The sequence below is a fragment of the Piliocolobus tephrosceles genome, chromosome 21, assembly GCF_002776525.5.
Source record: "Piliocolobus tephrosceles isolate RC106 chromosome 21, ASM277652v3, whole genome shotgun sequence".
Taxonomy (NCBI): Eukaryota; Metazoa; Chordata; class Mammalia; order Primates; family Cercopithecidae; genus Piliocolobus; species Piliocolobus tephrosceles.
In genome coordinates, this window is record NC_045454.1 from 41,522,001 (window position 1) to 41,547,803 (window position 25,803).

Here is a 25,803-nt window from a genome sequence, read left to right on the forward strand (position 1 = left end):
CCCCAGTATCTGCTGAGTTCTCAGAGGGGTTGGGTCTTGGTGTAATCTCATACTCCGCACCCCTGCTCTCATCCATGCAGCCAGGTGTTCGGCTTGGAGGTTCTTAGTGCCCCTCAGCATCCCCCGTCCCTCTCAGGACCCCCAGGTATCCTCACCCCATTCCTTGTGCCCTCTGTGCCCTGGTCTGAGACACACAGGGCATGTACGGCTCCTGATGTGGGTTTGTGTGCCTTGGTGGCTTGAGCGACTGTTTGCCTTTGACAGATGAAGAAACAAGGGCACAGAGAGGTGAATGAACTTTCCTGAGGCCACAGAGCCCAGAATGCTGAGCCGGGATTTCAGCCCAAGTCTCGAGCCCCATGAAACCGCACTGCCTCTCCACAATCGTCCTTAGATACACTGCAGCAGTACACCCACACCCAGCTCCACAGACATCCATAGACCCACGATGAAAGTCCTCCGCACCCCCCCACCACCCGGGGGAGGAAGGCAGGTGGCCAAACTTCTGTTACAAACAGGTCTTTATTAAAGATGAGAAGCCAGGTCTTTATTAAAGATGAGGAGGGGGCAGGAAAGGGGGGCAGTGCCTCCTCTACCCACTGCCTTTGCCTGCCCGGGGTGAGGGAGCCCCTCTGCTCCACCCATGCCCCCCATGATGGCACATCTGTATGAGGCTGAGGCATGGGGGGCAGTGTGAAGAACAGGGGCAGGTTCCAAGAAAAAAGAAAAAACCCTTCCCACAGCCCTAATAAATAACAGAAGGGTTTGGGATGACCTGGGCACAGGCAAGGGGAGACACAGCACCCTGAACCCCAAAACCTCTGAAGTGGGGCAAGCCCTACTTAAGTAGGGGATTAGGAGGGAGTGGGTGAGAGGTGGAGAGGCCGCACACAGGGAGGAGCTAAGAGGAGAAGGGGTACCCCAAGGACCCTGCCATGGGGGAGCCTGCCCCCCACCCTACAGCTGGGCTCGCTGATTCTGAGAGAAGACTCAATGACAAACAATGACCTCATCTCCCTCCTCTCCTTTGCACATGCTTAGACACGGGCGGTCCCCCATTGACTGGAATCATGCCCACCCACTCTAGAAATTCTGGAAACCAAGGGCTCCTATTGGCTGTTCAGTCGCTCAACACAGGCTGGAGTTGCCCTCTTGCAGGAGGAGTCTAAGAAGTGAGGGGAAGCCTCCCATTGGCTGGAGCCAACTCCTTTTGGTTAAAATTCTGAGAACCAGGGGTTCTCATTAGCCAGGCAATGGCTAATGGGGTCAAGCTCTGGCCCTTAAAAGGGCAATAGTAGGGGCAAGGGCCCACCTTCCATTTGTGCCCATCCGGATATCTCAGAGGGCCAGAGAGGCAGGTGTCTCCCAAATGTCCTTCCAGCCATCTTCTAATGTCTGGGTCTGGCTGGCTTGGGGGGCAGGGGACTTTGGCACTCACGTGGCACACGCACACACACGCGTGGCAGGGAAGAAGTGGGGACTGGGCAGATTCTGGGTGGGTGGTCGGGCCTCACAGCAGGTGGTCACGGCTGGCAAACAGGTAAGGGCTAAAGTTGTCCCGGTGGAAGGGGGAGGGATAGAGTCCACTCAGGGTGTATAGGTCCCGCAGCAGGGGCGTGGGCAGCAGCAGCTTCCGGCCACGTCCACCACCCCCGCCTGGCCCCCCAGGTCCAGGGGAGGAAGGCGAGGGGCCCTGGCTGGGGGTGGGTGCTGGCAGGGGTAGGGGCAGGGGCAAGGGCGTCGGCTCAGACCTCAATCGAGGGCGGGGCACACGGGGCGACGAACACATGGCTGGGGCCCTGGAGGACACACAGCTGGGGATCAGGTGGCCACGGCGGGCGCAGTTCTGCGACTCTGGTGGTCAGAAGCCAGATATCAGGGGATCAGAAAACTTGGGAGGCAGCATAAAAACCTAGGTGAGACCTCGGGGGCAGTAGCTGCCCACGTGGAAGTCCCCCTGTTTAGCCCCCACTCCCCCAACACTCACTGGATGGGGTGAGCCGTGCCGGTGTCGAATGCGGCCTGCAGACCTCGGGTTCCTGAGACAAAGAGACAGAGGGAAGGGGCTAGTGGCCCCCTGGGCCCTACCGGCCACAGCCACAAGGAGCTCATCAGGTGAAGAACCCCATGGAAAGGACAACCACAGTCCTCATGATTAACCGTGTCCCCCTGGGAAGAAGACGGGGGTGCTCCCTTTCATTCTTTGGGGCTGTCCCCCCAGGACCTGTGTCCACAGGGATGGGTGATCCCCCCACTTCCCCATGGTTCTGAGATCCCGACCTCTTGCCTGACTTCTTTCCTGCCTCCTTGGCCCCCTCCACCCACCACCCTCTCCAGCCGGGAGCAGCCCCCGGCCCCCCTTACCTGGGCCACACTTAACTTTTCGAGGGGGCTGTCCACGGTGGGGGCTTGGCCCAGGTCCTCCCAGGGAGAGAGCCTTCGGCCAGAGGGTGGCCGGCTCTGAAAGTTGTGCACAACGCAGGTGACCTGGAACAGAGGGAGAGGACAGTGAGGCCTGGGGTCAGTCACATAGGAGCTATGTAAATACCATCCCCATTTTCCGATAAGGAAACTGCGGCTCAGGTTTTCAAAAACAGCTAATGCATAGTATGTGCCAGGAACTGTTGGTTCCATTTTACTATGAGGTAGGTGCAATTATTATTTATCCCACAGAGCCTGGACTAGGGTAAAGCAAGTAAGACCAAGTTGCACAGGGGCAGGGTTTAATTTTTTTTTTTTTCTTTTGAGACAGAGTCAAACTCTGTCACCCAGGCTGGACTGCAGTGGTGTGATCTCAGCTCACTGCAAACTCCACTCCCGGGTTCAAGCGACTCTCCTGCCTCAGCCTTCCGAGTAGCTGGGACTACAGGTGTGCACCACCATTGCCAGCTATTTTTTGAGGCAGATTTTCACTCTTTCACCCAGGCTGGAGTGAAGTGGCACGATCTTGGCTCACTGCAACCTCCGTCCCCCGGGTTCAAGCAATTCTTCTGCTTCAGTCTCCCGAGTAGCTGGGACTACAGGCTTGCACCACTACGCCTGGCTAATTTTTGTATTTTTAGTAGAGATGGGGTTTCGCCATGTTGACCACGCTGGTCTTGAACTCTTGGCCTCAAGTGATCCACCCACCTCAGCTTCCCAAAGTGCTGGGATTACAGGCGTGAGCCACTACCCAGTCTTGATTCGTCTTTATTTAGAATTTTTATATTCTGTACATTATGATAGTTTTGTATTAACTTTGATTTTTAAAAATGTTTTGTTAAAATATTATTAATCTTGATTACTAAGTGTTTGGGCACCCTCTTAAAATTTGCATTCAAGGCCTTGCCTCACCCTGATCCTGGTATCTCATTTCACAGATGAGAATATCCAGGAAGGGTCAGGTTAAGGGACTGGCCCAAGGTCACACATAGTCCACACCCTTCTCCATCATGTGGTCCTGCCTCTTGGGTCAGAGAGCTGATGGGAAGGTTCCATGCTGGGAAGGTTGAGGAGGGGACTCACCAGAAAGGTGGCGATGGCTGCCCCTGTCAGGAAGCCAGCCAGCACGTCGGACCAGTGGTTTCGGTACTCAGCCACACGGACCACGCCCACCAGGAAGGCCGGACACAGCAGGGCCAGGCAGAGCGAGGGTTTGACCAGGCGGGAGCCCTTCACGCGGAACACGAGAGTCACGTACATCTGCGGGGAGTCAGACTGGTCAGGGGACAAGTGGAGGCAAGTCGCTGAACCCAAGTGGACGCTCCTTTCTGAGCTAGAATGCGTGGCCAGAGCGTTGGGGCTGGAGGGTGTGGCCAGGGGTTCCAGGGATGGAGCCATGGACTCCCCAGTGGGCTTTTCCCGGGAGCGTGACTAAAACGGCAAAGGGGGGTGGGGGTCAGGGATTGAGGTCTTGGAGTCTCATGGGCACCACCTGCAGGGCTAGGTGTGGCCAGAGCTCCCAAGAGCAGAGGACAAGGTCTGGGGCCCAGATGTCCCTGGTCCGGAGTCGCAGATGAGGACAGACACTTGCTGGGTTAGGGCGTGGCCACAGAACCAGAGGGTGGAGTCAGGGCTAAGGGGGCAGGTCCAGGAGCTGTAGGAGGTGGAGCCCCTGACCCCCAGGGGAGTACTGACAGGGTGGGAGCATAAACCCGGATGCCAGAAAAAAGAGTTGAAGCAACAGGGTATGCGAGCAGGAAAAAGCAGAGGACAGAGTTAGAAATCCCAGAGCAGTTAAGAGCAAAGAGTGTGGCCAGGGCTACAACGGGAGAGAACAAGGTCCCAAGGAGAGGGGCAAGGGCTCCAGGAAGCCATCCCATCTACCCAGTCTCCCAGCTAATATCTAGCGCCTGTAGCATCCTGGGGGCCTGGCTAGGCTCTAGGGGTTCCGAGTCTTGCACATCAGGGATAGTGTCCTGATCCCATAGGGTGGAGCCAATAGCTTCTCTCGCATTACTGGCTCAGGAGGCGTGGCCAGAGAGCAAGGGCCGGAGGCAATGGACAGCGATAGGCTCTGGCTGGGGGCGTGGCTAGGATCTGGGAGGAGGAACTAGAGTTTCCAACAGGCCGCGGCGTGGAGCGAGAGCTGCCAACAGCACCAGGGGCGTGAAGAGCAGAGGATCCAGCTTTGGCGGCTTCCAGGCCACTGGGCGCTGTCCAGCCCGCACACCCATTTCCAACCCCGAAGCTCCCGAGGCTCACCGCAGTGTAGGTGACTGCGTAGGCGCAGAGGGCCGCGTCCTTGCAGGGGAAGGCGCGGCGCGCGGCGGCCACGAGGCTGGGGCTGCCAGCGCAGGCACCCTGGTCAGTGACAAAGCGGTCGGGACCTGGCCGATCCGGAGAAGGTGGCAGGCAGCCCAGGGCCGTGTAGTTGGGGCGGCACACGGACAGGAAGTGTGGCGTGGGATTGCCGGTCACCACTTGCCCCGCGTTGGCGAAGATGGTTGTGGTGAAGAGGCCAAAGGAGTAGACCCCTGGTGGGATAGTGGAAGGGGTTCATGCGACGGGCCCTGATGCTCCCACTGGTTTCATTGGGCCTCTTAGTTCCCTTTTCCTGTGACTGTCATTAAAGCACACTTGGGACCCCCTAGTTGTGCCAACATCCCCCTTCCTTAAGGACCACCATGAAGACACTCTGAGGCCTCCTGCCCCCAGAGACCCTCATTATCTGGCCCCTGTCTTTCTAGGATTACCACTATGTCAGGGGCGGGTCCTCCCTTGGAGCCCCATTATAGCTGGGCTTGGACCTCCCAGCCAACCCAACACCATTACATCAGGATCCACCCCATGCCTAGGACGGCTAGGGAAAACCCTAATGGCATACGTGGGGCGCTTCCTGCCTGCCCTTAAACTGGCTACTACTGAGTTCATCACTCTCCTCCTGGGGCCACTAGTAAGTTAGAGCTGGGTCTCCCACCGTCTGCCCCTGGGACCACCATTATAGGTAAGCTCTGCCCCTCCCCCTTTCCCACAGCCACCACTTGAGGCTGGGACCCCATTTAAAGCACAGTCAGGGTCTCATCTCCCTACCCAGGGGCCCCAGGGTGTTTGTCCTGTGCCTGTGTCTCTCTTTTGTGCCTGAGACTCTCCTTGTGGCATTCTGGGACTCTCTTCCTACAGTTGCCATCATGGTTGGGTTAGGCCCCACCCATATCCCTAGAACCTCCATTACATCTGGCCTGAGCCTAAGTCCCTTGTTGCTTCCTAACATCTCCCCATGGTAATTCCAGGTCCTCTTCCTTCCCTGCTGGAATTCTCTCTCTTTTTTTTTTCTTAAGGAGGTGGGGCCGGGCGCAGTGGCTCAAGCCTGTAATCCCAGCACTTTGGGAGGCCAAGACGGGCAGATCATGAGGTCAGGAGATCGAGACCATCCTGGCTAACACGGTGAAACCCCGTCTCTACTAAAAATACAAAAAACTAGCCGGGCGAGGTGGCGGGCGCCTGTAGTCCCAGCTACTCCAGAGGCTGAGGCAGGAGAATGGCGTACAACCCGGGAGGGGGAGCTTGCAGTGAGCTGAGATCCGGCCACTGCACTCCAGCCCAGGCGACAGAGCAAGACTCCGTCTCAAAAAAAAAAAAAAAAAAAGAGGTGGGGTCTTGTTCAGTCTCCCAAGTAGCTGGGTCTCTGCCTCAGCCTCCCAAGTAGCTGAGACTACAGGTATGCACCACCATGCCCAGCTTTTCCCTGGAATTTTTTTTTTTTTTTGAGACGGAGTTTCGTTCTTGTTGCCCAGGCTGGTGCAGTCTTGGCTCACTGCAACCTCTGCCTCCCGGGTTCAAGGATTACAGGCACCCGCCACCACGCCCACCTAATTGTTTGTGTTTTTAGTAGAGACAGGGTTCCGCCATGTTGGTCAGGCTGGTCCTGAACTCCTGACCTCAGGTGATCGCCCACCTTGGCCTCCCAAAGTGCTGAGATTACAGATGCGAGCCACTGTGCCCGGCCTGGAATTATGATGACTGTGAAGCCCATGACTCTTTCCTTCTGTACCCACCTCCCGACCATTACCATGGGACTGACCCCGGGCCATATCTCTCACCCAGGAAGCGGACCAGCCTCCGCAGCGGGGGGCTGAAGCGACAGCAGGCCCCGGACACGATGGTGCTCTCCCCGATGACCGGGACGGCTGAAGGTGGTGCGGGGAAAAAGGCACGCGCCAGCTCCCCCAGCAGGATCTGTGGGTAAGACCAAGGTGGAGTCTTCCTGGCCTTCCAGCCCATCCCCTCACCCACCCTCACCTGGCCCACCTGCCTCCTAGGAGGTCTTCACTGTCTCACCGTGAGGGTGGGCCCGGCAGTGACCAGCGCGTAGATGAGCGCAGGAGGCACTCGGCTGGCAGCCTCAGGCCCTGGGTAGGGCTTGGCGTAGGTACTGTCATAGCAGAAGAATCCCTGGGTGTGCACAGGGAAGGTGTCCGTGAACTCCAGGCGGTAAGCAAGCAGGATCACAATGCCCAGCAGCACCGACTGCCACCAAGCCAGGGTAGGGAGAGGTGGCAGAGAGAGAAGAGAGAGGGTCAGGGCTCCAGCTGAGGCCACAGCGGCAGAGATACAGAGATGGAAAGACATGGGTTAGAGACAGAAACTAGAAGATGGAGAGAGACAGAGACAAGGGGGAGAGAGACTGAGAGAAACGGGGAAAGGAGGTGAGAGAAGGGTCAGGGCTTAGGAGAAACAGAAGAAGGAGATAGAAACAGAGAGAGGCCGTGTGCAGCGAGCGGCTCATGCCTGTAATTCCAGCATTTTGGGAAGCTGATGCAGGAGGATCGCTTGAGCTCAGGAGTTTGAGATCAGCCTGGGCAACATAGCATGACCTCATCTCTGCACAACTATAGTCCCAGCTACTTGGGAGGCTGAGGAAGGAAGATTGCCTCAGCCCAGAGGGTTAAGGCTACAGTGAGCCATGATGGCACCACTGCACTCCAGCCTGGGTGACAGAGGGACACCCTGTCTCAGAAAAAAGAAAGAAAGGAAAAGGAATGGCCGAAAGACAGAAAGAAAGAAAAAAAGAAAATAAAGAAAAAAGTGGTTCATGCTTGTAATCCCAGCACTTTGGGAGGCTGAGGCAGGTGGATGACCTGAGATCACGAGTTTGAGACCAGCCTGGCCAACATGACAAAACTCTGTCTCTACTAAAAATACAACAATTAGCCAGGCGTGGTGGTGGACACCTGTAATCCCAGCTACTCAGGAGGCTGGGGCAGGAGAATCACTTGAACCCGGGAGGCGGAGGTTGCAGTGAGCCGAGATCGCGCCACTGTACTCCAGCCTGGGCAGCAGAGCAAGACTCCATCTCAAAAGAGAGAAAGCGAGAAAGAGAGAGAGAGAGAGAAGGAAGGAACGAAAAGAAAAAGAGAGAGAGGGGGAAACCAGGAAAGGAGGGGAGAAGAGGAGAAAAAAAGCAAGAGGAGAAAGAAGGGAGGGGAGTTGTAGAGCGAGTGAGAGAAGAGATGGGCACGGGGAGAGTGAGACTAGGGCCGAGGCTCAGATGAGAGACAGACAGACGGTGGGAGGTGAAGAAAGTCTCTCACAGGGAAGAAATCAGAGGAGTAGGGGTACCAGCAGCTACCACAGGTCTAACCCTCACTGCGGGCAGGGGGTCGTGCCAAGCTTTGCCCATGAATTAATACACTTTACCTTTAGAACAGCCCTAGGAGGCCGGACGTGGTGGCTCACACCTGTAATCCCAGCACTTTGGGAGGCTGAGGCGGGAGGATTGCTTGAGGTCAGGAGTTCTAGACCATCCTGGCCAACATGTCGAAATCCCATCTCTACCAAAAAGTACAAAAATTAGCTGGGCATAGGCTGGGCGCGGTGGCTCACGCCTGTAATCCCAGCACTTTGGGAGGCTGAGGCGGGTGGATCACAAGGTCAGGAGTTCAAGATCAGCCTGGCCAATATGGTGAAACCCCATTTCTACTAAAACCTACAAAAATTAGCCAGGCGTGGTGGCATGCACCTGTGGTTCCAGCTACTCGGGATGCTGAGGCAGAAGAATCACTTGAACCCGGGAGGTGGAGGCTGCAGTGAGCTGCGATCGCGCCACTGCACTCCAGCCTGGGCAACAGACGAGACTCCATCTCAAAAACAAAAAACAAAAAAATTAGCTGGGCATGACGGCACACACCTGTAGTCTCAGCTACTCGGGAGGCTGAGGTAGGAGAACTGCTTGAACCCAGGAGGTGGAGGTTGCAGTAAGCTGAGATTATGCCACTGCACTCCAGCCTGGGTGACAGAGTGAGACTCTATCTGAAAAAAAATAAAAAAGGGCCGGGCGCGGTGCCTCGTGCCTGTAATCCTACCACTTTGGGAGGCCGAGGTGGGTGGATCACCTGAGGTCTGGAGTTCAAGACCAGCCTGACCCACACGGAGAAACCCCATCTCTACTGAAAATACAAAATTAGCTGGGCTTGGTGGCGCATGCCTATAATCCCAGCTACTTGGGAAGGCTGAGGCAGGAGAATCGCTTGAACCTGGGAGGTGGAGGTTGCAGTGAGCCAAGATCGCACCATTGCACTCCAGCCTGGACAACAAGAGCGAAACTCCATCTCAAAAAAATAAAAAACAAAAGAACAGCCCTAGGAGTTGGGACTCTGCTGATGCCCATTCTATGAATGAGGAAACTGAGGCTCAGGAGGGTACCTGTGGTGTCCAGCACCCTGCTGTGTGGATGGGGCAGAGAGGGATTGGACCCCAGGGAGTGGCACTTCTCAATCCAAGCTCATAACCACTTCTCAAGAGAAAGGGGACAGCAAGGGAGATCCCAGCGATGGAAAAGTGGGTACAGATAGGGAGACTGAGGTTGGACAGAGACAGAGGTAGGCACGCCCTCTCTGGGAGAGGTACGGGGGTCCTCACCTCCACGAAGACAAAGCAGGGGATGATGGAGAAACTCCTCTTCAGATGCGGTCTCCCTCCCGCCATGGTGAAGGCCAGGCCTGCAGAGGTGGGGAGGGAGTGGGAGTCCCAGGGGTGTGCTAGGGGAAGTCTCAGGTCATCGGGACCCCGGCTTCATCCCTGAGTCCTCTGGCCACACCCCTGGCCCTGAAGACCGGGGCAAGCTCTGACTCTGCCCCTTGAGCCTTCTGGCCACACCTCTGCAATCCAGGTCCCGCCCTGTTGGTCCTGACCCTACTGGGGACACCTGCCTCCCCTGATACCACTCCCCGATATTCTACAGGGGTCCCCTTCCTCTACAGCCTACATGGGAGGCTCTGACCCAATGCCTTTAGGAGGTGGGCCTTTAGAAGAGACTCCCCAGCCTCATGGGAACCCCTCCCCCATGGCACTTAGAAGGGTCCCCACTAGTTTTTAGGGGACCCCATCCTCTTTCCCGAGGGGCTCCCCATCCCTACCAGACCCTTCCCCTGAGTCTCTTCCTCCATGGCCTCCACAGGGGCCCCTCTCTCTGTCCCCATGGGCTGTGGTGTTCGTGTCTGGTTGGGCTGATAGCCAAGCCCTCCTTCTCTGCCAGCTGCCTCTCCCTCCTTCCCCCTCTTCCCAGCCGGTCTGCCTCCCAGTTCTCCTCTTCCCTCCCCCAAGGCTACCCCCAGTCCCCAGCGCTTCAGGGATCAACACAGTCACACCTGCTTACACCCATTCTCCCAGCCCCATCTCACCTGTGAAAGCACCCTATGGCTTCCCCCAGGCTGCATCCACGCCCGAAGACTCACAGCCGCTACTGGTGGCCAGCAGGGCAGGGATGGTCACCCCCATTGTGCAGATGTGGAAACTGAGGCCCAGGCAGGCGAGGGTAGGCACTCTGGGTCCAGCACCCCAACCACGACGCTCATTCTGCAGTGTGATATGGGGTGATGGTCGCCAGAGGTCCTAGATACCCATAGTCACCCATGCTGTCACCCCTAGGAAGCACAACCCAGCTGCAGCCTGCATCCTGGCACCCCCCCCCCCACACACACACACAAAACCATGGCAAAGCATTCACCCATTCCACAGTGAAGACCCAGCACCTGCCCACTTCCAGGCACTGTGCTGGGCGCCACTTTGCAGTGAACAAGAGGGGCCCCCTTGTTCAGACAGGTGTCCAACACACACAATACATGTCAGTGCATACTCACACACAGTGGGCTCATAGCCTGTCAGAGACACCCAGATACCACTCCCACCCAGGGCCAAACAGAGAGGGACATATCAGGAGACCCTATACACATCACAGTCCCACACAAGCCCCCACGCCTCACTGTAGAGTCAGGGACCCACAGTCAGGCCTGCAACACACTTAAGAGTCACAGAAAAGAAAGAGTCACCGCACACAATGGGGGTCACAGAACCCATCACAGCGTCACACCCCCAATTACAAGGCACTCAGCGACAGCCACACACAAACAGTCTCTTATTCACACCGACAGTCACAGGGGAGAGACACGGTGCCATCCACAACCACATGGCCACATCCATGGACCATGACACAGACTCACAACGCCACACGAGAAAGGCACAAGGCGCACGACCACAGCCACACACACATACACACCATCAGAATGAACACACAACAGCAGCCACACGATGACAGTCCTATGCACACAGCCACACGAACACACCAAGACAGTCACACACAGAGACAGCAGCCACACGGGGGGCCAATGGCAGCCACAGCACAGCCAGACACACACACACAAACCATCAGAGTGACACCCACAACGACAGCCGCACAATGACAGTGACACACACCCGCGGACCTCCCGAAGCCACACAATCCCAGTCATACAGCCACACGATGGCAGTTACACAACCACACACAGACACACAATGACAACCATACACAATCACAGTTACCCACAGCCACCCTCACCACCAGTGCTGGGCTCCTCGGCCCGGGGTCCCCTCCCCCAGTCCCGTCCCCTCCCCCAGCTCGCCGTCTCCCCTCCCCCACCCCTCCCCGCGCTGGACCCGGAGGGACCCGACCCTCAGGAATCGGGGACCGACACCGAGGGTGGGAAGCCCACGGGAGGGGATGAGGGGCGCCCCCAGCCCCTCCTCTCACCGCGTCGAGGCCACCGCCACCTGAGCCCCCGCTCCGCCTAGACTGCCCCGGCGCGGCAGGATGGACAGACGGACTGCCGGCCGGGCTGGCAGACGCGGAGACCCAGACGCGGTCGGCCGGGCCGGGCCGCGCCGCGCAGACTCCGAGGTGGAGGGAGGGGCGGAGCCTCCGGGCGTCTCACTTGCATAGCCTCCGTAGGGCGGGGCCTCATTAGCGGGGTGGGGCGGGGCCTCCGTGATCTTGGGGGCGGGGCGGGTTAGCATCGATTAGGGGAAGGAACCAAGAATGGAAGTAGAGAGGGAGGACCCTGGGGTGGGCGGGGCTCCAAGGGTAATAGGAGGGCGGGGCTTCAGAGCATGTCCCTGGGCCGCGCCCCTCCCTCGCTGGGCCTCAGTTTCCCCATTCGCCAGGGCCCCCCAGAAAGGAAGGCTCTGTGGCCAGTGTGGAAGTCTGTCTGGCCGCTCGTATCTGGACAGAATGACTCCTTGCCTTATCATATATTAAATCTGGCTTCAAATGTCCCCTGATTCCAAGCCCACACATCCCGAATGACCCCTGGGGTCTTTACAGCCCTCCCCCCACCAATGAGGAGTAAACTGGGAGGGCAGGGGGATTCCTAGGCACAGGAAGCAGCAGGACTAACAGTCCGGGCTAGAGGAGGGTTTCCGCTAGTTTATTTTCTCTCTGGAGGGGTCTTCAGGGAGAGCAGTCCCGGCTGCTCAAGCTGTGGAGAGAGAGGGTGGGTCAGGGCCTGGCCAGGTCCAGGGGACTCCGGGGCTGCAGGTCAGGGATCGCATGCCCAGATCGGGATCTGGGCCTGTTCCAAGGGTCTAAACCGTGGGAGTCAAGGGCAGGTCAGGAGGGAAATGGGTGGTGGCGGGGACTGGGGAGGATCTGCACCGGGTGGGAAGGAGCGGCAGCTCTTGCTGAAAGGTGGCTGGGAGAGGTCCTGGTCAGAGTCGGAGTCAGAGTCCCAGGAGGGGAGTGGAGGGCTCAGGCACCGGTGCCCCTTGTGGCCTGCAGGAGGGATAGGTACCCTGAATGTGACCCTTGAGTAACCCCCAAACATAGGCCCTGTGTCCCTTCATAGTATACCTCACTGATACTTAAACCATGACCCCCAAGTCCCTTGAATGTGATCTAATGTGACACCAAATGATGACTTCAATGACCCTTGAATTTTACCCAACTGACACTTTTTTTGAGATTGGGTCTCGCTCTGTTGCCCAGGCTGCAGTGCAGTGGCGCGATTATGGCTCACTGCAGCCTCGACCTCCCAGGCTCAAGCGGTCCTTCTTTCTTAGCCTCCTGAGTAGCTGAGACTACAGGCGTGCTCAGCTTCAGGTGCACCATCACCCAGCTAGTTTTTACATTTTTTGGAGAGATGGGGTCTCACTGTGTTGCCCAGGCTGGTCTCAAACTCCTAGACTCAAGTAATCCTCCCACCTTGGTCTCCCAAAATATTAGGATTACAGGCATGAGCCTCTGCATGGAGTGTCCGTGGACTCCTATAAGATGCAAGTGACTCTGGATGTGACCATGAATGACTCCTGGATGAAACCTCCAGTGACTCCTTAATGTGACCTCAGAATACTACTTAATGTGACCATAAAATAACACCCAACAGATGTGACTCCCAATAGGCTCTCTGAACATAGTCGCCCTGAGTGAAGCTAGACAATGACCTCCCACCCTTAAGCAATTCTCAGTCTCCCTCACCCCTGAGGCTCGAGGCCTTGGGACGGGCCCCCGAGCACATGGTGAGGCCGTCTATGGAGTTCTGCAGCACGTGCACGGCAGACCTGCAGGAAGATGAGGAGCTGGGGGCCCTGGGAGACTCCAGACTGCTCAGGGTGTGGACAGCAGTAGGGCTAAGGTTGGGGGCCGTGGTGGGGGTGAGTCCTAGGGGGAAAGGGAGGTCTGGACTCAGGTGGGCTCCAGATTCTGGTGGTCACTGCCAGATCCTGCTGGGGGAAGAGGTTCAGATGAGGGTTGGGGGTCAGACTGACGGCTGAGCATCACCATATATCACTCAGTTCCTTTTGGAGGTCATCCTTCCAGCAGCCACTGGCTCCCTGCGGTATCTCTTCAGTCTCCGGCCAGGCAGTTGTCTCATGACCCTGCTGCTTCATCTTGGTCAGGATCTGGGGTGGGGAGGTATGAGAGAACAGCAATCATAGTAATAATGACAATAGCGCCGGGCGCAGTGGCTCACGCCTGTAATCCCAGCACTTTGGGAGGCTGAGGCAGGCAGATCACGAGGTCAGGAGATTGAGACCATCCTGGCTAACATGGTGAAACCCCATCTCTACTAAAAATACAAAAAGTTTGCTGGGTGTGGTGGTAGGCGCCTGTAATCCCAGCTACTTAGGAGGCTGAGGCAGGAAAATTGCTTGAACCCAGGAGGCGGAGGTTGCAGTGAGTTGAGATTGCACCATTGCACTCCAGCCTGGGTGACAAGCACGAAACTCCATCGCAAAAAACAAAACAAAATAAATAATGATGACAATAGTAAAAGGTGACTGCTATATAGCACTTATTATATGCCAGGCTGCATTCAAGTGCATAATACTCAGCTAATACAGACACCTGATCAGGTAGGGATGAGTGGGGTTTTCTGTTTTTGTTTTTGTTTTTTGTCTTTTTTTGAGACAGGGTCTCACTCTGTCGCCCAGGCTAGAGTGCAGTGGTACTATCAGGGCTCAATGCACCCCGAACCTCTAAGGCTCAAGCGATCCCCCTACCTCAGCCTTCTGAGTAGCTAGGTCTACAGGCACGTGCCACCACACCCTCTTGTTTCATTGTTTTGTTTTGGTTTGGTTTTTGTTTTGTTTTGTTTTTTTGTAGAGACAGGGTTTTGCCATGTTGCCTAGGCTGGTCTTGAACTTCTGGGCTCAAGCAGTCCACCCACCTCAGCCTCCCAAAGTGCTGAGATAACAGGCATGAGCCACAGCACCCAACAGGATGAATTTTCTTTTTCTTTTTCTTTTTTTTTTAAGATGGAGTTTCGCTCTTTTTGCCCAGGGTGGAGTGCAATGGCATGATTTTGGCTCACTGTAACCTCCGCCTCTTGGGTTCAAGCGATTCTCCATCCTCAGTCTCCTGAGTAGCTGGGATTACAGGCACACGCCACCATACCCGGCTAATTTTTGTATTTTTATTAGAGACGGGGTTTCATCATGTTGGCCAGGCTGGTCTCGAATTTCTGACCTCAGGTGATCCACCCACTTCAGTCTCCCAAAGTGCTGGGATTACAGGCATGAGCCACTGTGCCCAGCCAAGATGAGTTATTATTACACCCATTATATAGATGAGGAAACTGAGGCTCAGAGAGGTCAAGTGACTTGCCCACAGTCACACAGCAGTGAGTGGCAGAGCTGAGATTTGACCCCGGCTCCAATCTCATGGTGGAAGCTGGCTGAAATCCCCATCCCTCTGTCTCCCACTCCCCCGCAGGGTCCCCATCTCCTGCACTCACTTTGCGGCATTTCACCTGCGTTTTCTGCATTTTCTGAATGTTCACCAGGTTCTCTGAGATCTCATCCTCCTGCGCCTCTGTGGTGGAGGGAGGGGGCTCAGGGGAACAGGGGCTGAAGAAGGAACCCCACCTCCCACCCGCCACCGGATGTGGGCTCCAGGCACTCACGGAGCTTCTGATAGATGAAGGTCACCTCCTCCCGCACCAGTTCCAGCTCCTCCCATAGGAACTTCTTGCTGAGGGGATAGTGCAGCCTAGACCTGCACTCCCTGCCTGGCCCCTGACCTCCCATGCCCCTATCTGTCCCTCCCTCCACCTATCCTCCCAAGCTCTGTCCCTCCCCACACACCTCCCTGCCCTTTTTCCCTCCCCTTCTACAATCCCCCTACCCTCATCCCCATCCTCTCCTTCTGATCCCCAGCCTCCCATTCTCTTAGCCTCTCCCACCCCACTCAGCCTCCTATCATCTGGCCTCCACCCCCGCCACCTCCTGTCCCCAACTTTCTACACCACCAGCCTCCTGTCCTCTCAGTCTTTCCTGCCATCCCCCCTTCTTATGCCCCGGCCCTTGTTTTTTTTTTTTTTTTTTTTTTTTTGAGACGGAGTCTGGCTATGTCGCCCAGGCTGGAGTGCAGTGGCTGGATCTCAGCTCACTGCAAGCTCCGCCTCCCGGGTTTACGCCATTCTCCTGCCTCAGCCTCTGAAGTAGCTGGGACTACAGGCGCCCGCCACCTCGCCCGGCTAGTTTTTTGTATTTTTTAGTAGAGACGGGGTTTTACCGTGTTAGCCAGGATGGTCTCGATCTCCTGACCTCGTGATCCGCCCGTCTCGGCCTCCCAAAGTGCTCGGATTACAGGCTTGAGCCACCGCGCCCGGCCCCCCTGGCCTCTTTTTCCATCCCACCTCCAGCTTTCTGTCTTCTCTGCCTTCTGGCCTCTCAGTTTCCCACTCCCCCGCCCCCACAAGCCACCTGTCTCCCCTGAGCCTCTCCTCCTCTCCTCTTTTTTTTTTTTTTTTTTTTGAGACAGAGTCTCGCTCTGCTGCCCAGGCGCCCAGGCTAGAGTGCAGTGGTGCGATCTCGGCTCACTGCAACCTCTGCCTCCTGGGTTCCAGTGATTCTCCTGCTTCAGCTTCCCAAGTATCTGGAATTACAGGCACCCGCCACCATGCCCGACTAATTTTTGTATTTTTAGTAGAGATGGGGTTTCACCATGTTGGCCAGGCTGGTCTCGAACTCCTGACCTCAAGTGATCCGCCCATCTTAGCTTCCCAAATTGCTGGGATTACAGGCATGAACACCCGGCCTCATCCCCTCTTCTTGTTCCTCAGGCTTTCCACCATCCCTCAGTCCCCCTCCCCCAGGCATCTGCCATTTCTCCCATCCTGCCTCCATTCCCCAGTTCTGGGTCTCCCTTCCCTCCCATGGACTCCAGGCTGCCCTCCCGCCATCCCCCACCTGTCCTGGATCTCCTGGGCCAGCAGCTGCAGGCAGCGAGTGGTGCGGGCCCGCTGCACCTCCTCAGTGTCACGCAGGGTCTTCTCCAGCCCCTGTAGGCCTTGGGCGAGGGCCCCATACAGCTCCTGCTGGCCCTGCTCCATGCCCCTCTTGTGCCTCTCCTCTCCCTGGCGGCCTGTGGGGCTCAGCACCTCTGCAGAGAGTGTGGGACCCTGACTGAGCCCTGATCCCACCCAGAACCCAGCTTGTCCTAATTTTGACCCAGACTCTCCCAATTTATCTCACCCTGGCCTGACCCAGCTGATCCCAACAGGACCAGCTTCCGGCCTTTTTTTTTTTTTTTTTTTTGAGATGGAGTCTTGCTTTGTCTCCCAGGCTGGAGTGCAGTGGTGTGATGTCATCTCGGCTTACTGCAACCTCCGCCTCCCAGAAAGCAATTCTTCTTTCTCAGCCTCCTAAGTGGTTGGGACTACAGGTGCACGCCACCATGCCTGGCTAATTTTTGTATTTTTAGTAGAGATGGGGTTTCACCATATTGGTCAGTCTGGTCTTGAACTCCTGACCTCAGGTGATCCTTCTGTCTTGGCCTCCCAAAGTGCTGGGATTACAGCCGTGAGTGACCACACCCGGCCTTTTTTCTTTCTTTCTTTCTTTCTTTTTTTTTTTTTTTTTTTGAGACAGAGTCTCGCTCTGTCGCCCAGGCTGGAGTGCAGTGGCCAGATCTCAGCTCACTGCAAGCTCCACCTCCTGGGTTTACGCCATTCTCCTGCCTCAGCCCCCCGAGTAGCTGGGACTACAGGTGCCCGCCACCTCGCCTGGCTAGTTTTTTTGTATTTTTCAGTAGAGACGGGGTTTCACCGTGTTAGCCACGATGGTCTCCATCTCCTGACCTCATGATCTGCCCATCTCAGCCTCCCAAAGTGCTGGGATTGCAGCCTTGAGCCACCGCACCAGGCCTCTTTTTTTTTTTTAAGTAGATATGGGGTTTCACCATGTTGCCCAGGCTGGTCTCGAACTCCTGACCTCAAGCGATTCACCCTCTTTGGCCTCCCCAAATGCTGGGATTACAGGCGTGAGCCACCATGCCTGGCCTAGCCTGACCTTGATTTCTGGCCAGTCCTCACCTTCAAGCTGCTGAATCTTGATTTGCTGCAAGCAGCTCTCCTTCTCCAACATGGTCACTGAGTGGTTCAGGAACTCGAAAGCCTGGGGGAAAGAGGTCAGCCTTGGGGTGGGAGGAAGGAGGGGAGGGCAAGGAGAAAGAGAGGTTGCTGGGGGCAGGGCCAAGGTGGTTCACCTTGGTCTGGGCCTGTAGCTGGCTCTTGAGTGACTCAAGTTCACATCGCAGGAGCTTCTGGGAGTCGGGAATCATCACAATGGTCTTGGCTGTGGGCAGAGGACAGGGTGAGCCAGGGCTGTAAGGGGTGGGGTCTGGGGCAAGGGCAGGGCAGAGGTCAGCAGAGGCTCAGAGTAGCAGTAGAAACAGGGTGTAAGATATGGAACAGGGGCCCACTCAGTCTTGGGCAGGAGTGAATGGGTGACCATGGCAGGGGGTCAGCTGATGCAGGGGCAGAGGGTAGAGGTGGAAACCAGCAGGTCTTCCCCACCCACACAGTTTCGTTGGAAAGGAGATTTCTCACCTTTGACTTTGGAGGAGCTGGTCTCCAAGGGCTTCTAGGGAAGAGAGATGAGATGGGAGTAGAAATTTGTCCCTGAGCTGCCTCCTTGCCAACCTCAACCCAGTTTGGAGGGCTGGACAAAAGTTGGATCTCCTCGGTTCTGGGTGTCCCAAACCACAAGTACAGGCAAAGCTCCACTCCGGGCATATTTATGCACCTCCCCCTTGGGCTACACACGCTCAGAAGTGCACTTATGTGGCCGAGAGGCAATCACAGTCAAATCCCCATGGAAGACACACAGCCACACTCTTTCTTTCCATCCATCCCTTCCTCCATTCAAGACTTGCTTAGTGAGGGCCTGCTGAGTGCCAGGCGCTGTTCTAGGTGCTGAAGAATCACAGTGGGTGTGTTCATGGGGGTCCCTCTGCCCTACAACCCCTTCCCTAAGCCCCACAGCAGTAGATTACAGTGGTTTTTGGCATTTAAGGGGTTTCCCGGGTCGGGGTGACCTTAGCTACGTTGTGATGCCTCTTCAAAACGTCCTGGTCATTACAGCACTCCTTCTGCAGGTCTGGATTGCGGGAGGGGGCAGCCTCCTGTGGCGGAGGCCCCGAGCCCCACCCTGGCCTGCAGTCTGCACTCTTCACTGTGTCCCCAGAAGCAGGACGTCCCAAGGTCTCTGGCTCTGGGGTCCTGGACCAGTGAGCTGTACGCTCCAGAGCCTTGTCCGAGGAAGAGCCTGGGGTGAGGGCTTCCTTGAGGGACAGTGCAGGGCACTCCTCACATTCCCAGCCCCTCCCAGTGTACCCAGCCCTATGGCAGCCCCCCAACGAACCCCAGTACTTGTCACACTTCACGTTAGCAGGCAAACACACGCTGGAGGGTGAGGGAGGTGAGTAGAGGCAGGACACAGAGTAGTCAGGGTCCCGGGGTAGTCCGGCCAGAAGAGGGTCGCTGTGAGTAGGGAAGCAGGGGCTGCTTTGAGATAACTCCCCATGTCCCCAGTGCCCCCAGACCCTCCCTGACATGTCAGAGAGGCCTCAGCCCTAAACTCAAGGCTTCTCAGTTATGGTAGGAGCCAAAGCTGGATGAAAGATGATCCCAAGGCTAGGCGCAGCCGGCAGTGGTGGCTCACGCCTGTAATCCCAGCACTTTGGGAGGCCAAGGCGGGAGGACCACTTGAGGTCAGGAGTTCAAGACCAGTGTGGCCAACATGGTGAAACCACGTTTCTACTAAAAATACAAAAACTAGCTGGGCGTGGCGATGGGCGCCTGTAATCCCAGCTACTCAGGAGGCTGAGGCAGGAGAATCGCTTGAACCCGGGAGGTGGAGGTTGCAGTGAGCTGAGATTGCACCACTGCACTCCAGCCTGGGCAACAGAGTGAGACTCGGTCTCCAGAAATAAAAAACAACAAAAAAAGATTATCCCAGCCCCCAAGGTTTGGGCTGGGCAGTGAGAAGGACCCAGAAGGCCTCAAAGAAAAAAATCAGGCCTCAGAAGAGTTCAAAGAAAAAAGGGACCTTGACACTGGCTTAAAGGAAGGGCTTTCCTGGCAGGCAACAGCATGTGCAAAAGCTTGGAGGTGTGGAACCACATGCTCTATGCTGGTAAATTCATGATGGCTGAATCGAGGTCCAAGAGGAAGCAGCAGGAGGTTAGCAGAGCAGCTCTAGTAAAGTATCGATGGCCAAGCCAGGAACTTGGACCTGGCCCCACAGGTGAATGCCAGCCATAGAGTGTGAGCAGGAGAGGCAGGGCATATCTATTCAATAGATGTTAGCCGAATTGGGGCCCAGGCCTGTGCTAGAAGAGGCTGGGAACAGGAAACAGCTGAGCTCTGGGTCTCACTTCCGACTCCCCTCCCCCTCTAGTATAGCCAGATATGGCACAGATGGAGATATCTGGGGCAGGTCTGCCTGGAGGAATTTCTAGGTGAAAGGCACCTTGCCCTGAGTCACACTCAGTCTCTTCCCCCAAATCCTCTAGACCTTTCTCTTCTGTCGCCCTTGCCAGGCCCTCTGCCTGATTCAGTTGACCTGGAAGACTCCTACATGCTCTTCAAAACTCTACTCAGGCTGGGCGTGGTGGCTCACACCTGTAATCCTAGCACTTTGGGAGGCCAAGGCAGGTGGATCACCTGAGGTCAGGAGTTCGAGACCAGCCTGACCAACATGGTGAAACCCCATCTCTACTAAAAATACAAAATTAGCCAGGTGTGGTGGCGCATGCCTGTCATCTCAGCTACTTGGGAGGCTGAGGCAGGAGAGTCGCTTGAACCTCAGAGGCGGAGGTTGCAGTGAGCCTAGATCATGCCATTGTGCTCCAACCTGGGCAACAAGAGCGAAACTCTGTCTCAAACACAAACAAACAAACAAAAACTATTCAGCATATCTTCGGTAAAATCTTCCTTAATCCTTTCTTAGGCTCCTATTTTCTGAGCACCTAACTGAGTGCCGGGCATCCCCTAAGCATTCACTGGATCTTGACACACACCCCGTGATGTACACGTTTTTCTTCTGCCTGAAATGTCCTAAGCTGCCCCTCCGAGAGTAACTGCCTCAGGAAGGTCCTCACTTCCAGGGGCAGCAGAGTATGATGGTTAAGCAGGCAAACTCTCCAGCTAGATGGCCTAGGTTCAGATCCTAGCTCTGTCCCTTCCAGCTGTGTAATACTGGTCTCGTTACTGAACCTCTCCCTGCCTCAGTGTCCCCAACTATAAAAACGAGATGTCATAATATTCACCTTACTGGGATGTTGTGATTAAATAAATTAATCCATGCCAGTGCCTGGTATAGAGTAATGGGAAGTTGTGTTTGCTCTGGAATGTCACGCTGAGAACCTGGGACTTAGGGACCATAGGAAGCCTGGGAGGCTTGCAGGGGAAAAGGAGAGGCATTTGGGAGCCAGCTTAGGTCCCCAATCGTGCCTCCTTTCTCCCGGTCCCATCCGGTTGTTGCTTCCGCGTCCCTCCTGGGAGAATTATTTAGGGAAGAGGGCGGGGTCATCATCCTGGCTCCGCCCCCTGGGTTGTGAATTCTGCACCCGCCAGGCTCCAGAACCCCACCTACCACATACCAGCTGTTCATGCTCTCCCATCGGGGACCACGAAGCCAGTCCTCAGCCGTGACGCTGAAGTTTGATCCCGCGGGGACACCATCGCATTAAAACGCTCAGAGGCTGAAGGAGTCACAGAGAGGGGTGTGGCCGGCATTTTAGTTCCGCCCCTGCCAGAGTAGCTGAAGTCCTCATTGGTGCCTTCACGCTTCAGCAGCGCTTAGTAGCCGCGGTGTAATTGGATAAAAGCCCGTGGAGGGGGTGGGATCCCAGGGGGTGATTCTACGATTAGTCAATACCCAAGAGGGCGGGATAGAAAGGTGCAGATCTACGATCCGATTGGTTTCGGGCTCAGCTGGGAGGCGGGACAAATTCTTGGGGGAAACCCACGAGGGGACGCGGCGGAGGAGGGTCGCTGTCCACCCGGGGGCGTGGGAGTGAGGTACCGAATTCAGCCCATTTGGCCCCGACGCCTCTGTTCTCGGAATCCGGGTGCTGCGGGTTGAGGTCTTGGTTCCTAACGGTGGGATCGGTGTCCTCGGGATGAGATTTGGGGTTTCCTCGGGGTGTTAGGGATCTTCACCTAATATCCGGGATTATTTTATGAGAAGAGTGGTCTTGGATGTCAGAACTGGATCCCTGGGGTGATGTCTGGGAATTAGTGGAGTGATCTCTGAAGACCTAGGGCTATGAGCTGGAGCTGCTGGGGCGGAAATTTGGGGGCCTCTGAAGTGTCATGGAGATTGAGGTCCAGAGAGCCTGAGATCTTGAGGGCTGACATTTGGAGAGATGGGGTCGAGGGTTGTTTTTGGGCCTTGACTGCTTTGGGCCTTTCTCACTCTCATTCCTGGGCTGCTTTGCCAGAATCTCTGCTGGATTGGCCGTAACCCTGTCCCCGAGCGGGTTCACAGGGTCTGAAGGCCACGCACGAGGCAAAGGTAAAGTTCTGAGCCACCCGGTGCCTCCTTCCCAGGACTGCAAGATGGAGGAAGGCGGGAACCTAGGAGGCCTGATTAAGATGGTCCATCTACTGGTCTTGTCAGGTGCCTGGGGCATGCAAATGTGGGTGACCTTCGTCTCAGGTAGGGACCCTCAGCTTGGATGTCATGGGTACCTGGGGTGGGGACAGAAATAAGAGGGCAGTAAGTGCTCTAACACCACTGTGGTCCCCATACCCTGCAGGCTTCCTGCTTTTCCGAGGCCTTCCCCGACATACCTTCGGACTAGTGCAGAGCAAACTCTTCCCCTTCTACTTCCACATCTCCATGGGCTGTGCTTTCATCAACCTCTGCATCTCGGCTTCACAGCATGCCTGGGCTCAGCTCACATTCTGGGAGGCCAGCCAGGTACGTGACTTTGAGTGCCACTGCCCTCTGAAGACTTATTCCCAGGACCCCAATGAGCGCCTATGGCTACACCTTTTCCAGGGAAAAAAAAAAAAAGTCCAGGCATGGTGGCTCACGCCTGTAATCCCAGCACTTTGGGAGGCCGAGTTAGGTGGATCACGAGGTCCGGAGTTCAAGACCAGCCTAACCAACATGGTGAAACCCTGTCTCTACTAAAAATACAAAAAAATTAGCCAGGCATGGTGGTGTGTACCTGTAATCCCAGCTACTCAGGAGGCTGAGGCAGGAGAATTGCTTGAACCTGTGAGGCAGAGGTTGCAGCGAGCCAAGATCACGCCACTGCAATCCAGCCTGGGTGACAAAGCAAGACTCTGTCTCAAAAAAAAAAAAAAAAAAAAAAGGAGAGGAGAGGAGAGGAGAGGAAAGGAGAAGGGAGAGGAGGAGGGGAGGGGAGGGGCGAGGAGGGGAGCCCCTTCTTCCTGGTACATACAAAGCTGGGCTCTGGATACCTTTGAGCAGTGCACAGCCTGTACAACAGTCCCCAGCAGCCCTGTCTATCCCCCAGCATCTCCCCGCTAGCTGCTGTTCCCTCTCTTCCCGCTGGCTGGGCCTGCTGCCAAGCTGTGGTGACTCAGCTGAGCTGGTACATTGACCCCAGTTTATTGTTTAAAAACCAGCCCAACCGGGAATTTACGGTTTCCTACCGCCTTCCACACATTTTTCTGGCCACAAGGCAAGAAACTATCCCTGCATCTCAGATTTCTCTACTCTGGCCTTCCCTTGCCTGCATTATGTTCCATAGATGTGGGCAAGTGAGATCTGACAGGTGTTTCAAGAATAATCTCATAGAGACAGGAGGGGATTATGGGTAATTAGAACTTCACAGATTTTTTTTTCTTTCTTTTATTTATTTATTTTAATGAAACAGGCTCAGAAGTTATTCAAATACTTAAAAAAAATAGAGATGGAATTATAGCAATCTGAGAATGGCAAAAACATTTTTCTTAATTTAAAAAAATAGGGAGACTGGGTGCGGTGGCTTATGCCTGTAATCCCAGCACTTTGGGAGGCCGAGGTGGGCAGATCACGAGGTCAGGAGATCGAGACCATCCTGGCCAACATGGTGAAACCCCGTCTTTACTAAGTAAACTACAAAAATTAGCTGGATGGCGTGCACCTGTAATCCCAGCTATTTGGGAAGCTGAGGCAGGAGAATCACTTGAACCAGGGAAGCGGAGATTGCCGTGAGTCGAGGTCACGCCATTGCACTCCAACCTGGGCAACAAGAGTGAAACTCAGTCTCAGAAAAAAAAAAAAAGAGACGAGGGTCTTGCTGTGTTGTTGTTCAGGCTGGTCTTGAACTCCTGGCCTCAAGTGATGCTCCCACCGCTATCTCTAAAAGCACCGGGATTACAGATTACAGGCCTGAGCCACACCATTCCTGCCTTCAAAGACTTTTTGTTTTGTTTTGTTTTGTTTGTTTTTGAGACAGGGTCTTGTTCTGTCATCCAGGTTGCAGTGCAGTGGTGCAATCTCGGCTCACTGCAACCTCTCCCGGGTTCAAGCAATTCTCATGCCTCAGCCTCCTGAGTAGCTGGGATTACAGGGGGACAGCCCCCACACCTGGCTCATTTTTGTATTTTTAGTAGAGATGGGGTTTTGCCCATGTTGCCTAGACTGGTCTTGAACTCCTGGCCTCAAGTGATCCACCCACCTCAGCCTCCCAAAGCGCTGGGACTATAGGCGTGAGCCACTGTGCCCAGCCACTCAAGGACTTTTTATTCACTCTCTGTGGGTCCAATGTCAGCTTCTGGGGTTTGGGCTGTGGCCACTGAGGAAAGAGATCCTGGCCTGGGGACTTCCAGTCTGAGTATCAGAAGAGAGGAGGCTCGGGAGGTTTTGGGGGGAATAGAGGAGGTGGGGATAGAGCTTTTCCTTCAGAGCTCCCAGTTTCAGAGTAGAAAAGCTGGAACTCTGCTTTGGGTCCCTCAGTCTGGGTTCAAGGAAAGAGGGGGAGGCAGGTTTTTTGATCCAGTGCTGTCCCCACCCCACCCCTGTGCTGCTGAGGATACAGAAAGGCCCTCCCTAGGGCCCATCTGCCTCCCAGGCATGGCTCACCTTCTCTTCTGCTGTCCCTGCCAGCTTTACCTGCTGTTCCTGAGCCTCACGCTGGCCACTGTCAATGCCCGCTGGCTGGAGCCCCGCACCACAGCTGCCATGTGGGCCCTGCAAACTGTGGAGAAGGAGCGAGGCCTGGGTGGGGAGGTACCAGGCAGCCACCAGGGTCCCGATCCCTACCGCCAGCTGCGAGAGAAGGACCCCAAATACAGTGCTCTCCGCCAGAATTTCTTCCGCTACCATGGGCTGTCCTCTCTTTGCAATCTGGGCTGTGTCCTGAGCAATGGGCTCTGCCTCGCCGGCCTTGCCCTGGAAATAAGGAGCCTCTAGCATGGGCCCTGCATGCTAATAAATGCTTCTTCAGAGATGGCTGCTGTCTTTTTTTTCCCCCCACCTCCATGAGAAGCAGGGGGAGGGGCAGGCAAGGGTAGAGCCAGGGGCCTCAGTTTCCCCATTCATGAAGCATCATGATTTGGAGTGTCAGCCATTTTAGCCCGTGAGCCTCTCCTATAATGATGCCCACTTATTGGGCACCTGCTGTATACCAGATATGTTGTTAACCACTGACATATCATGTATTATTTGTTTTGTTTTGTTTTGTTTTGAGACGGAGTTTCACTCTTGTTGCCCAGGCTGGAGTGCAATGGTGCGATCTCAGCTCACTGCAACCTCTGCCTCTGGGTTCAAGTGATTCTCCTGCCTCAGCCTCCTGAGTAGCTGGGATTACGGGCATGTGCCACCATGCCTGGCTAATTTTTCGTATTTTTACTAGAGACTGGGTTTCTCCATGTTGGTAAGGCTGGTCTTGAACTCCCAACCTCAGGTGATCTGCCCACCTTGGCCTCTCAAAGTGCTAGGATTACAGGCATGAGCCACCGCGCCCGGCTGTTTTGTCTTTTTTTTGAGAGTCTCACTCTGTTGCCCAGATTGGAGTGCAATGGCGCGATCTCGGCTCACTGCAACCTCTGCCTCCCAGGTTCAAGCGATTATTCTGCTTCAGCTTCCAGAGTAGCTGGGATTATAGACACCTGCCACCACGCCCAGCTAATTTTTGTATTTTTAGTAGAGACGGAGTTTCACCATGCTGGCCAGGCTGGCTTTGAATTCCCAACCTCAGGCCATCTGCCCACTTCGACCTCCCAAAGGGCTGAGATTACAGGCGTGAGCCACTGCGCCCAGCCTGTTTTGTTTTGTTTTTGACAGAGTCTGGCTCTGTCACTCAAGCTGGAGTGAAGTGGCATGATG

The 25,803-nt window shown here is 55.5% G+C and overlaps 3 protein-coding genes across 17 annotated transcripts; 1 reads left to right on the forward strand and 2 right to left on the reverse strand.

Annotated features, from left to right (window-relative positions):
- Positions 1-503: 503 nt before the first annotated feature.
- PLPPR2 (phospholipid phosphatase related 2) lies at positions 504-11,712 on the reverse strand. Of its 3 annotated transcripts, none has more exons than XM_023188823.2 (10): positions 11,486-11,712; positions 10,101-10,275; positions 9,340-9,419; positions 6,760-6,873; positions 6,522-6,657; positions 4,684-4,955; positions 3,505-3,681; positions 2,365-2,487; positions 1,988-2,039; positions 504-1,854 (listed from the first exon to the last, which is right to left on the reverse strand). In XM_023188823.2, exons 3-10 carry the CDS (start codon positions 9,403-9,405, stop codon positions 1,511-1,513), a joined length of 1,284 nt encoding a protein of 427 aa, XP_023044591.1. In that variant the 5' UTR covers positions 9,406-9,419; positions 10,101-10,275; positions 11,486-11,712; the 3' UTR covers positions 504-1,510. The 3 variants fall into 3 exon arrangements, with proteins under 3 accessions (XP_023044591.1, XP_023044592.1, XP_031790757.1); XM_023188824.2 differs by having other exon boundaries at positions 2,381-2,487; positions 6,760-6,948; XM_031934897.1 differs by having other exon boundaries at positions 6,760-6,948; positions 11,486-11,667.
- A 425-nt stretch (positions 11,713-12,137) lies between these two features.
- On the reverse strand, positions 12,138-21,251 carry CCDC159 (coiled-coil domain containing 159). Of its 8 annotated transcripts, XM_026455595.1 has the most exons (13): positions 21,116-21,251; positions 18,874-18,992; positions 18,548-18,777; positions 18,060-18,093; positions 17,717-17,805; positions 17,544-17,625; positions 16,420-16,612; positions 15,132-15,199; positions 14,964-15,040; positions 13,508-13,629; positions 13,205-13,287; positions 12,386-12,502; positions 12,138-12,209 (listed from the first exon to the last, which is right to left on the reverse strand). In XM_026455595.1, exons 1-13 carry the CDS (start codon positions 21,124-21,126, stop codon positions 12,205-12,207), a joined length of 1,230 nt encoding a protein of 409 aa, XP_026311380.1. In that variant the 5' UTR covers positions 21,127-21,251; the 3' UTR covers positions 12,138-12,204. The 8 variants fall into 8 exon arrangements, 7 of the variants coding, with proteins under 7 accessions (XP_026311380.1, XP_026311378.1, XP_026311379.1 ...); XM_026455593.1 differs by having other exon boundaries at positions 12,138-12,502; XM_026455594.2 differs by having other exon boundaries at positions 12,138-12,502; positions 21,109-21,233.
- On the forward strand, positions 21,233-24,927 carry TMEM205 (transmembrane protein 205). Of its 6 annotated transcripts, none has more exons than XM_023188826.2 (4): positions 21,233-21,617; positions 22,068-22,176; positions 22,277-22,440; positions 24,583-24,927. In XM_023188826.2, the coding sequence occupies exons 2-4, from the start codon at positions 22,077-22,079 to the stop codon at positions 24,886-24,888; spliced, it is 570 nt and encodes a 189-aa protein (XP_023044594.1). In that variant the 5' UTR covers positions 21,233-21,617; positions 22,068-22,076; the 3' UTR covers positions 24,889-24,927. The 6 variants fall into 6 exon arrangements, with proteins under 6 accessions (XP_023044594.1, XP_023044596.1, XP_023044593.1 ...); XM_023188828.2 differs by having other exon boundaries at positions 21,464-21,536; positions 21,959-22,176; positions 24,583-24,923; XM_023188825.2 differs by having other exon boundaries at positions 21,465-21,536; positions 24,583-24,925.
- The last annotated feature ends 876 nt before the right edge of the window (positions 24,928-25,803 follow it).

Excerpts from the sequence above, each read along its gene's own strand:
- CCDC159 (XM_026455593.1), bottom strand. Across the intron at positions 18,094-18,547 it reads GGCATCACAACGTAGCTAAG|AAGCCCTTGGAGACCAGCTC; the intron begins GTCACCCCGACC and ends TCTCTTCCCTAG. Across the intron at positions 13,288-13,507 it reads AAGGAACTGAGTGATATATG|GTCTGCCGTGCACGTGCTGC; the intron begins GTGATGCTCAGC and ends ATCTTCCTGCAG.
- TMEM205 (XM_023188826.2), top strand. The coding sequence starts at position 22,077 with ATGGAGGAAGGCGGGAACCTAGGAGGCCTGATTAAGATGGTCCATCTA. Across the intron at positions 22,177-22,276 it reads GTGGGTGACCTTCGTCTCAG|GCTTCCTGCTTTTCCGAGGC; the intron begins GTAGGGACCCTC and ends CATACCCTGCAG. Across the intron at positions 22,441-24,582 it reads CATTCTGGGAGGCCAGCCAG|CTTTACCTGCTGTTCCTGAG; the intron begins GTACGTGACTTT and ends TGTCCCTGCCAG.
- PLPPR2 (XM_031934897.1), bottom strand. The coding sequence starts at position 9,405 with ATGGCGGGAGGGAGACCGCATCTGAAGAGGAGTTTCTCCATCATCCCC. Across the intron at positions 6,949-9,339 it reads CCTGCTTTGTCTTCGTGGAG|TCGGTGCTGCTGGGCATTGT; the intron begins GTGAGGACCCCC and ends GCTTGGTGGCAG. Across the intron at positions 2,040-2,364 it reads AAAAGTTAAGTGTGGCCCAG|GAACCCGAGGTCTGCAGGCC; the intron begins GTAAGGGGGGCC and ends TCTTTGTCTCAG.